An 11325-nucleotide genomic window follows, 5' to 3' on the forward strand; every position below is an offset into this window, starting at 1 on the left:
TCTCGAAACATTCGCTCATACATATTACGTTGCTGAATTTCTTAGAAAATGTTATATCGGTTTTGATGTTTAAGTCACCAAAGGTCTGCCAGACCCGTGTTATATACGTGCTTGGCGCCTTTGTCATAACGGTTATTTTCAATATTTTTCGGAAACCTTTATCCCTCTATGTTCGGTAGTGATCTTCGTACTTAATTCACATCAATTACGTGGCTGTATATCAAAATACCAATAATGTAATGTGACTTGTATCTTGAAACGCTTGATATTATCACACCGATATGAAGTTAAAGCTCTGGATTAGATCTATTGATAAGAATCCGTTGGGTTTATACTTTATATATGTTTCAGTTTTGTTTATCAGTCAGGTGTTTGCACGTAGCTTGCACTGAATGGCCCGCATCGCCAACCATCGTAGATCGAGTGCGATTATTTTGTGTTTTACTTACTTCGCAAGATAATCAAATTTGATATATATGATAAATGCTTAATTAATAATTAATTTGCTTTTGTAACGTGCGACTTATTGATTAATTGATCTAATTATCTATGACGTCAGACGTTGTTTTTTTATTTTTTTACTTATCAAACCAGTTGTTTTTAAGGATGAGCAACTCTTTCAGATATGTTAAAAATAATACTTTCTTAAAATTTAACTATCCTTCAGTATAAGCTAAGAATATTTAATGTAAAAATGTAGAGTAATTAAATTCTACTATTTTCATTTTATCTACTAGTTGTATTAATGTTCTAATTAATAGACAATCTTATTTATTTGTAATTAGGAATAGGCCACAAGTATTATCATACGCTGTATAAATAATTAATTCGTAAGCCGTTAGTGGATTATTTATGTACACTTACTGCAAGATTCCATTATGACTTAAACTCATGTACAAAAATATATTTTTTCTCTGTCTTTTCCTTAAAAGAATGAGAGATGACAAGATGTTTTTAAAACTCACACAAATTATATACAAATATGCTCAAGTAACTTACAGTACTGTGTAGTGCTTAAATAACTTAACCTTAATTTCAAAAAACCAAAAAACCCAGCAGACTGACGAAATATCGCCATCTGTTGGCTGCATATAACTTTTAAATCTTTTAATTTAAACTGATCAAACTGTAGGTACTGTAGTAACATTTTATCACAGTTGTAATAACATAATATGTACACGAAAATGCCGAAAAAATTACTTAGCAATATAAAAAAATTATAGCAAGAGAGATTAGAACTGGTTTTTCACTAATTTAGAATTTAATTTCTTACGTCTACTGTCCGGGGAGAAAGACGAATCGAATGTCACTTCACTCGACATAATCGGTTAACCGTGAGTTTCTGAGTCCAAAAACTCTGTTTAAAACATATCTCTGTATTGTCAAAGATAATGACAGGGTTGACGATATGTTTTATACAGAGATTTTGGACTCAGAAACCAACGGTTAGTCGTCTAGGCTCTAGGCCGTCACAATGCATACATACATAAAACCTTACATACGCACGAAAAACATTACCCTCTTGTCAGTCGGGTAATAAATGGCGGCTTATTGGGGCGCGTCAACCTAGTTAACCTTTCACGCTACGTACTCTTTAATTATTCACTCGACAGTTTATTGTATACAAAAACTTGTCAAACCGGTAATTTTCCATCGTATGTACTAATGTATAACAAGTAATACGCTTATTTTTAAAATTTGTAACAGCGCAAAATGTTTCCGGGTGCGTAGTATTTAAACTTTAAGTGTACTTTTATATTTTTGGTACCATGTATATTTTCATTATTTATCAAAGGGTTACTTTTAATATCCATCCACCTTTTTATATTCAATAACAGCAAATAGAAGAAACGGTATTGGTACATTGAATTCAATGCAAGTCGTGCCTAAAGGTCAAAAGGCGGCAACACGGAGGCGGCTTTAAATATTCAAAGGGTGTAAAGGGCAACACTGCGCATATTTCCCCAGAGACTCCTGTACCCCTTACCTTTTAATATCAATACAAGTCGCTAGTTATAAATTTCTAATAAGACAAAAGTTCATGGTTGTCAGCTAATACCTTTTGAATGCCTAAACACTACGAAAAAGATTTTTTTGTGAAATAAAGCTTTCTCTTGGCGAGATAATTTTAAGAAACGATGTAGTAAAAAATCAATATGCAATTAACATTAAACATTTCATATTATAATGACGTACTGTAGTGAATACAATTGTTATGTCGTGAATGTGGTGGCCACGCTCGCGCTATGCGTCTGGCGCCTGTGATGAGCGGGACAAACAACGAACAAAATCACTAGTTGGAGCGCATAGCGGGCCGCGCGGGGCGACGGGCGGGCGCGGCCGGCGGGCGCGTTGCGCGTCAGGCGACCGCGACCGGCGGCGAGGTTCGAGCGTGTTTACTCGACAAGCGTTTTAATCAAAAGTAACATTTTCTGCACGACCAACATGCAGAAGATCGATACGGAGACTTTTATAACTGAAATAAGGAATCGCCCGCCAATTTGGTGCTCTACAAACGCACAATATAAAAATAAAAACGTAGTAAGAAAAAAGTGGGACGAAATATGGAAGCTATTCCCAGGATTAAAAGGTAATTATTTTTATTATTGAATTTAACACTTAACTCTGTTATTTAATCTAGTCTTTTGAATACGTAGCTAGGTAGGTATTGACATTGTCGAATATCTTGGCAGCTCCGAACATCGTACGAATCTTTCCGCAGAAAACACTACGCATGGCGCCGATAACTTTGAGCTGCCAAGATATTTGAAAAGACATATGCGTAGTATGCGCCTCGTGGTTAATTGCGAGCGTATGTCTGTGCAGGTAGGTACATATAGCGAAGTCAACAGTAATTGCTTGAGTTTTTTTGTAACAAAAGAATGAATTTATTAACAATCCATACTAATGTTATAAAGAGAAAAGATTTGACTCTTAGTTTCCAAAACTTCTGAACCGATGCGAATTATTCTTTCACTAGACTAGATTACTAGATAAATAGACTAAACACTAGATTTTTTGGCTAACTATGATTTAGGACTTCTGCTGGTAAATTGTTACTATAAAACAAGTGAAAGGTGCATCCGTTGGAAGAAACCCAAAATAGAAAAAATCTTATGTTACATGGTAAAAGAGTTGATATTTTTACAGTGGCAGATTTAAAAAAGAAATGGAAAAACTTACGAGACCATTACCGCAAGGAATTAAAAAGATGTTCTGTTAGCGGATCAGGTGACCCGGACGGAGATAGGTACGAGTCAAGTTGGAAATATTTTCCCAATATGAGCTTCACTAAAGACGAATTAATGCCGGTAATTTGCGAAGTTAATGTGAAACAAGAAGAACAGGACAGTGAAGATGATAACAACAGCGCTAGTGCAGAGGAAGAATACACAGAAACAAGCGTAGAATGTAAGCGAGAATCAAACACGGAACAAATAGTAAATGAAAGAAAACGTACAGCTCAAGATCTTAGACAAGAATATTTAGAAATTGAGAAGAAAAAATTGAAATTATTAGAAAATGAATCACAACGTCACAGAACAGATGAATTTTCTAAATCCCAGGATTATCACTTTTTAATGAGTCTTTTACCAGAAATTGAAAAACTTCCACTTGTAAACAAATTTAGATTGCGTAACAGATTTAATGATGTGCTCCTCGAAGAGTTACACTCTATTGTTATTAGTCCAAATTATCCGACTGATTAGAACCAACCTTCCACTCGTTACTCGCCTAATATTTCGTGTCCAATCTTTTCTGATTGTTAATTACACATATATCACAATAAGTATATTATAATATTGACTTTATACTATATCAAATTTAATTTAATTAATAAGATTGTAATAAAAGAAAATAATTACATAAATAAAATTCTGTTTATTTTCGACAAAACTTACTAGTTGCTTTAGGTTTAAGTTAAAAATAGTTTTTCAAGCGTTTAATTCAATGAAGGGGTAAATATTGGTCATGCTGACTTATAAAAGACGGTAGACGGTGCCAATTCTAAAACACTCATCTTAACTCTCATACATGCGTATAATGTGTAAAACTACTAGCACACATAGTGGAGAACGCGGCGTCCAGATAAACTCTGCGCTACCGCCGCCGTCCGTCGCCTCTCGTCGCCACGCCGCTAGTAACCACCGCTGATCGCAGTCGCGTTAATATGGTTATTGCTAGTTGTTAGACGCCGTGTATATGTGTTACGGAAGTGACGCTGTTCTCTAGTGCATTTTGCATGAAGTGAATACCAGTACCGCTACTGCTATCAAACATTTACAAATCTGAATTGCCGTTGCCACACAGACTTCTATTGCCGTACACAGAATCGTTAAGTGGTCGCCCTAAGTATATATTTAGTACGAGAAATCTAAACTAAGGGTCCTCTTTGTGCATAATTTAGAATATGGACTATGGTATTGCATTAATCTCTCTGAGGTTAATCGAACCATAATTATTTGTATTTAACCGTCCAGGTTTTCTACATGCCACCAGGTTGTGTACGTGGCGCACATGCGCGCACTACGTACAGCTTGATATATTAGAAGTAGTTACACTTTAATACTTACGATTTAATTTATTTAAACGCCGCTGTGTACACAAATCAAAGTGAGTCGAGTACCGGCCGAGCTGACATGACGTGTACACACCGCGGACGGCCACCACAATAAAGCACGCTGCAATCCTCTTGTTTCTAAATATAAACCGCTTGTTCACTCATTTGCCATTTGTTTTGTCGACTATTAACTGCAGCGCTAACGAAGAGGTTACTTTTTCAGCATGAACACCCTAGTCGAATTTAAATTGGCTAAGAGTGCATTATCATTATTGTAGGTTTGAATTAGAAGAGTTGGAACATTCCCTATTCCAAATTTAAATTTCACCTACGGACGTATTGATCAAATTATTTAATCATCCTCCAGTCCAACAGATGTTTCGTTAAGTACATTGACCCAATAATTATTGCTTAATTAAGACACATTGTATGGTAGTGTAAAAAAATCGCATCATATTCTTTGCTGCGATATAGGTGTACCTATTATTGAATTCAGGATCTCAGCTCATGTTATAAATCGGCGATATACAAAAATATGTAATTAATTTCGAATCAACAGTAATCGTCGGTCGTCTGCACATCACATAAAAGTAAGTTGTTATTTCTTAGCGAATTTCTCAGTAAAAATTCTTAGACGTGTAATAAATGTTCGCTACGGTCATTAGCGGCCGCCCAGCACCTGTCACTTCAGATCCGAAACGAATTTAAAGTGACCGCCTTAAGAATTCACCACTTCACAACCAACTAAAATAGATAAGGCCATTGCTTACGAGCGGTGATTAATTTCGCAGTTAAACACGCGCGTGCGTATCTCATAATCATAAAACAGCACTTGTGCCGTGCGGCCACGCCGAGGAGATTTCTCGCTCCATTTATTTTGTTTTACGTTGAATTGCAGTCGAGTAAATAACCTTAAGTTTCATCTATTATTCGAATAGCGCTAGAGCATTCATATTCTTTTTTTTAAAGGTCAACAACTTTCTTGTTTGTAAGCGAAACAATATATTGGTCCATAGTTGATCAAACAAGAATGTTTAGACGCTGATAAATATAGCAGTCGTGGCCGAGCGGTTAAGGCGTCTGACTAGAAATCAGATTCCCTCTGGGAGCGTAGGTTCGAATCCTACCGACTGCGAAATTTCTTTTCCTTTTTAATCGCAAAGTGAACAGTATAAAACTGTACATATTAAATTTCATAACCTAAACAACAATGGAGGATATTTAAATATTTTTTTTATGAATACTTTTTAGATGTAAAAAGTGTACACTTTCAAGGCTGGTCAGTTGTAACAGCACGACGCCAGTTAAATAAAGAACAACAAAAGCCGTCATCCCACGCAATGATCGGCGGGAAGATGGCCGCTCATTACGGCGAGTGCACGTGCGTTGCCTCCGGCATCCGACGCTTTTATCTGCACCACTCAGGGTTGCTCAATAACATCCAATTCTTTAAAATTAACTATCACTTCAAAGTATTAAATTTTGTCTCCCAAATGTAAACTCGTTCTAGAGAGTTGCGAGTATGTTTCAGCTACCATGCAATATCAAATATTTCGTCAGATAAAAGATACAAATAGAGTATAAGTTGTTGCCTATTTTTTGTCAATTCCTATACGTGAGCAATCCAATCAAGACAACTCTTTGATAGGATGCACTGTACAACTTATTAAATTACAGATATAAATTAGAAAGTTGCACTAAATCAACAACACAAATCAAATTTACACCTAATTGGATGAAACGATGAGGAAAAGAAATAACAATGTATTTGTATATGAACACAATTTGCGCTCGAAACGAAACACTAAACCGCATTAGCTTCGGCCAACTGGCACCCCTGCGGAACGACTTGCCGTCATGGGATTCAGAGTCCGTACCAGGGATTTAAGGTTTCATTACTTTGGTGAAAAGACCCTCCGTAAGTCTGTACACCCTTTTCGACGCCCCTACCACGGCTCGATCCAAGATAAACTTTATATGCTCGCATTACATAATGCAAATTCGAGTAATTGTTTCACAATTTGCATTTAAATCTTGATTTTATGCGGTAGACGTTATATACTCGTACTTTTTATATTTTAGGTGATGAGTGTTTGAGATATTACGAAATATATATTATATACTCCAAAGTTAGTTTACATAAGTAGAACAACCAATCGAAAAATATCTCTATAAACCCGTGATTTAAGTAATTGATTGAGATGTTCAGTTCAGATAACCTTTTTACGTAAATAAAACATATTGTATCTCAGAAAAGTAATTAGTTTCATTTTTTATTCTCAAACAGATTATCTCTGCACTGGATGTCTTGATGAATCTTATCTACAAATTAATCAAGTTCCTTGTAATACCAGTTTAACTGAACAGACATCACAAACAAAATAATTTAAACCTGATTTTACAGATAGCAAGGTATATAAAATGTTATAACGCTTAATAAGTAATAAAAAGCTTGAATTCTTAAAACTAGTTGTATCCTTGATCTTACTAATATAAATGCGAAAGTAAACTAAACGGATATAGATGATATTTGGCACATTGATAGATTGCTGGAATAGCGTATAGGCTACTTACCAAGTTTTTTTTTTTTAATTTAGCGCTGACTAAATCGCGGACAAAAGCTCGTTTAGTATTTTTTTTTATTTGAAAAATTGTTTTTCACTTCGATTATTGCAAGACATTAATTACATTATTGCTTTTCTTGCTAATTTTATGTTATTTAATTCGTACTTAAAACATGGTAAACAGAAGTTATGCAACACACCAAACTTTCGAGGTAAAAGTGAGATAAGAAAAGCTATCGTGAATATGTAGTACTTCAGAGTTTTCCCCAATAAGAAAATAAAAGCCATGGAGTCAAATCCGGAGGCTGGGGGGAGGGTAGAGAGGCGAGACCTCTAATGTACAAATATTGCGGACCAAATGAATATATTCGACTCCCCCTATACCGTAGGGCGAAACAAGTGTAGGTTTTGATTAAGTCACCAAGCGATATGAATTTATTGGAGTCGTAAAGCGACACGACGTGATAATTAAGAAAAAGGCACAAAATTTTTAAACTTATTAAATAATTCTCATTCCATATTTTTGTTTATAATAAATGTTAATAATTGAGAACCTTTTTCTTAAGCCTCTTTTAATCTCGTGTGTGTCATGAATTTGCAAATGATGCTTATTCTTGGATTATAAATATTTATGTGACAATAAGTCACTACTCCTGTAAATATAAATAAGTCGTGAAGAAACCTAATTTAGGTAAAAAAGTCATGTACATTTGTTAGTCGACAGTTGTTTCTATTCGGGGCAATCCCGTATCCAGCCACGTCCCAAGTGTCCCGCTAATACTCCATATGGCGCAACATAAAGCGCGATGTACAAACCATACCATAAACAACCAATACACGATGACCTGTCTAATCCGAAATTAGCAATCCCCTAACTCCGGTATAGCGAAGACAGCGGGGATAGCGGTAGGTCATGTTGCAATGGTCTATTATTCATAGTGCTGGAAGGGCGGAAAAGTTGATGCAACGACATGTGTATGCATTAGGGACGATGCGACAACCAGACACCAACAGCTCGGCTCTATTAACTTTAACAACTGGCCTGCGCCGCGCCCGTATCTCTGTTATTACAACTGATCACTGTAATAAAAAAAATTAGGCATATTTGGACATGGATAACCAATAATTTATACTCAGTAGTCAGTACAATAGAACTACCCTTCAATCATCTTTGAGTGGAGAGTTTAATGCTAAACTAGTTCGCACTTATTTCCCACTGCATTGCCATTCAATTACCCAGTATTATGACCAATCAAAGAACTATATTTTAAACATATACATCTAAATAAGCAGCAATAAGTTATCCGCTTCTGTTGCCTCAAAGTTTTCTTACTTCTTAAATTGCTTACTATGACATAGAAATAGAAGTACTTCTACTGCATCACTTTAAAATTCACAAAAAACATTTTGAAACTACATAACAATGAAATCTTGGCTTACATTCACAGGCAATTTCGTATACAAGTATAGAAGCAATGCAATGGGATTCGAGTGCCGGTGTTTGCGTTTCCCACGGACTGCCCACGCAATTCTCACCTCCTTTGCTTACCAAACGTAGCTTATAAAAAAAAACTATTCGTAGTCTTTGCCTATCCAAAATTCAAACAGTCATACAAGGAAGTAAAACAAGATTATGTACACCAGCGTAAATCTTCTATTAACTAAAGATTTAATAGGTAGGTTTATAGTAAGTACTAGGTTTTCCACGCGACTTCTTCTGATTACTGGAGACTACATTCTATATATGTGTCAAATTTTAATAAGGTGTTGAACCGCTGCAGAGTTATCGAAAAAATATTTAAATTAAATGTGTCCCACGTGTAACCGTACACATTTCTACGATCAAAGGTACTCTATGTGTATGTTCTTTCAGACTGTGGTCTAATCCTTACTAAATTTCATCGAGATCCATGCAGCTGTTCTGGAGATACCTTCTAACAAATATCTATCCATCCATATATTCAAACATTCGCATTTAAAATGTTGATAAGATTTTTTTAATATGTATGTTTCTTACACATGCTAAGACATAGTAAGACGTTTCCCGCGTAGTGCTGCTCCACACTAAAAGCAGAATTGGTTAAAATTGTGTATATCTTCGTGTGATTGTGCAGAATTCGATTTTCCTGTAATGCTTTCGTAAAAAAACCTAGCACGCATGTTAAGTTAATAAACTTAATAAAAACTAATCTAACTGTTTGTAAACTTGACATCTTAACGGAGTGTCAAACGTTTTTATATTACAACACTTTCAAATATATTGATAAACAAAACGCAAAACTTGAACTACGAGCAAAGATAACGCGGGTCACGACTTCTTACGCACTCAGTAACACTTGCCTGTTGAAATCACCACTCGAAGGCGCACATCTCACTCAAGCGCACTTCCAAAATAAATATCCAATTCCCAGTGTCGGTGAAAGTGTGTTGAAAACATTTCATAACATCTTAACACGTTGATAAAATGGATACTAAAAAAAAACGAGTGTGAAACTAGTTTTTTAAGTGATGTAAAGTAATTTAATATTTACCACTCGATATATAGACTCCTAATATTTCTATTAATTCTGAACCAGATTTATTCACTCTTATATGATTCGTAATTCCTCCACCGCTTGATCTTCCATTGCATTACGGACCTTAATAGTCGTGTCCTTTGACATGACACAAGATCGTTCAGAAATATACATACACAAGTAAATAGGTACATGTGTACCCTTCTACCAGTCAGGCAAAAAGAATTTGTGTAGTATTTACCATAACATAGATGACGTAGAAAGATCTAAGAAAAGTTAACATTCATAAAATAACATATAATTAAAAAAGTAAAAGCAATACGTACAAGTTAAATACAACATTACAACTAGAACTATTTTATCAGTTGTGTGTTAGGTGTATAAAAACCGCAATAAAAGTGTATTTTTATGAGGACAGCGGCAACGCATGCTGATGTGTTGATAGTCGGAGGTGACTTGTCGCACTAATTTACAGCCCATTGCAGTCACGATAGCGCTTTCAGCTAAAAAATAACCAAGCAATATAGTACACAATATATTAACTGAAGATAAATGTTTATTAAAATTTGTAACAGATGTTAAGATTTGTCAAAATTTCATTACACACAGACGTAGAGGTGAATACGTTACGATGCTGTTTATTTTTACACCTAAAATTATAATCATAATGAGAAATATAAGAAGACATTTTATATTTAAATATGACATTCTTATTCAAAGGTCAGAAAGCAGAATATTTAGCGCACGCTTAAATTATAATAAGGCGGGCGACAAACCTTTGCAACTTTTCTCATGCGTAGACATCAAATAAGCAAATCATCGTACAATAGCAACAATTTAAGCACCAGCACTGATTTGCCACAATTGGAATAATAATAATAATTTAACAAATTCTATAGTCAGTGTCTTGCTCAGTGGCGCCTCCTTAAGCGACAATAAGCACTAACAAGGTCACGCGGCGCGCACGCGACCTCTAAAAGCAATTTGATGATTGCTTTGAACTATGATTAGGGTAAAAGTATTGGTATAGTGCTTTGAATAAATAATAATTAGTGTACTTTTATTGATGAAAGTATATTGACAGTATTTCCGTGTATTAATCAATATAGGAACATACAAGCTAAAGTTTTATTTTTTTGATTGTAAGTCAAGGAGGTATTATTCATTAGCTAAGTGATAAACTTAAATTTATATTTAAATATATGACGTTTTTTTTCCGATTATTATTTAACATTTTTATATATTACATCATAGGCCCTGTGGCGCAACGGATAACGCGTCTGACTACGGATCAGAAGATTCCAGGTTCGAATCCTGGCAGGGTCGCGTTGTTTCTTTTTTTCAATTTTGCTCGTTTTTAAAATATATAGATTTTGTAGCTGTTTAAATATAATTATTTTATTACCAAATAAGCACATGATGTTAAAAAAATAACGATTATTATATTTTTTTTATTTTAAAACAATCTCTAAAATGTAAAAACAATTTTTTAGCATGTTAACAATCAATGCCTCATTTCCACTTTGAGATGTTATCTTAAGAGCTGTAACTGTAAGGTGACAAAATATTTGAAGCATTTCGAACTTTCAACCTTTTTTTCTGTTCAAGATAAAATGTTAAACTTATCCAGTTTTTTTAATAGTTAAAGATAACATGTAAAGTTTAATAATAATAAAAATGTCGT

The 11325-nt window shown here is 34.7% G+C and overlaps 1 protein-coding gene and 2 non-coding genes across 3 annotated transcripts; all 3 read left to right on the forward strand.

Moving 5' to 3' along the window:
• Nucleotides 1–2375: 2375 nt before the first annotated feature.
• LOC106713826 lies at nucleotides 2376–3766 on the forward strand. Its single transcript, XM_014506702.2, has 2 exons — nucleotides 2376–2590; nucleotides 3151–3766. Exons 1-2 carry the CDS (start codon nucleotides 2446–2448, stop codon nucleotides 3708–3710), a joined length of 705 nt encoding a protein of 234 aa, XP_014362188.2. The 5' UTR covers nucleotides 2376–2445; the 3' UTR covers nucleotides 3711–3766.
• A 1848-nt stretch (nucleotides 3767–5614) lies between these two features.
• On the forward strand, nucleotides 5615–5696 carry Trnas-aga. Its single transcript has one exon. It is a non-coding gene; the product is annotated as a tRNA-Ser (tRNA).
• A 5198-nt stretch (nucleotides 5697–10894) lies between these two features.
• Trnar-acg lies at nucleotides 10895–10967 on the forward strand. Its single transcript has one exon. It is a non-coding gene; the product is annotated as a tRNA-Arg (tRNA).
• The last annotated feature ends 358 nt before the right edge of the window (nucleotides 10968–11325 follow it).

The sequence above is a fragment of the Papilio machaon genome, chromosome 12 (assembly GCF_912999745.1).
Source record: "Papilio machaon chromosome 12, ilPapMach1.1, whole genome shotgun sequence".
Taxonomy (NCBI): Eukaryota; Metazoa; Arthropoda; class Insecta; order Lepidoptera; family Papilionidae; genus Papilio; species Papilio machaon.

Coding starts and splice junctions, on each gene's coding strand:
- LOC106713826 (XM_014506702.2), top strand. CDS start 2,446: ATGCAGAAGATCGATACGGAGACTTTTATAACTGAAATAAGGAATCGC. Junction 2,591..3,150: donor GCTATTCCCAGGATTAAAAG/GTAATTATTTTT, acceptor ATATTTTTACAG/TGGCAGATTTAAAAAAGAAA.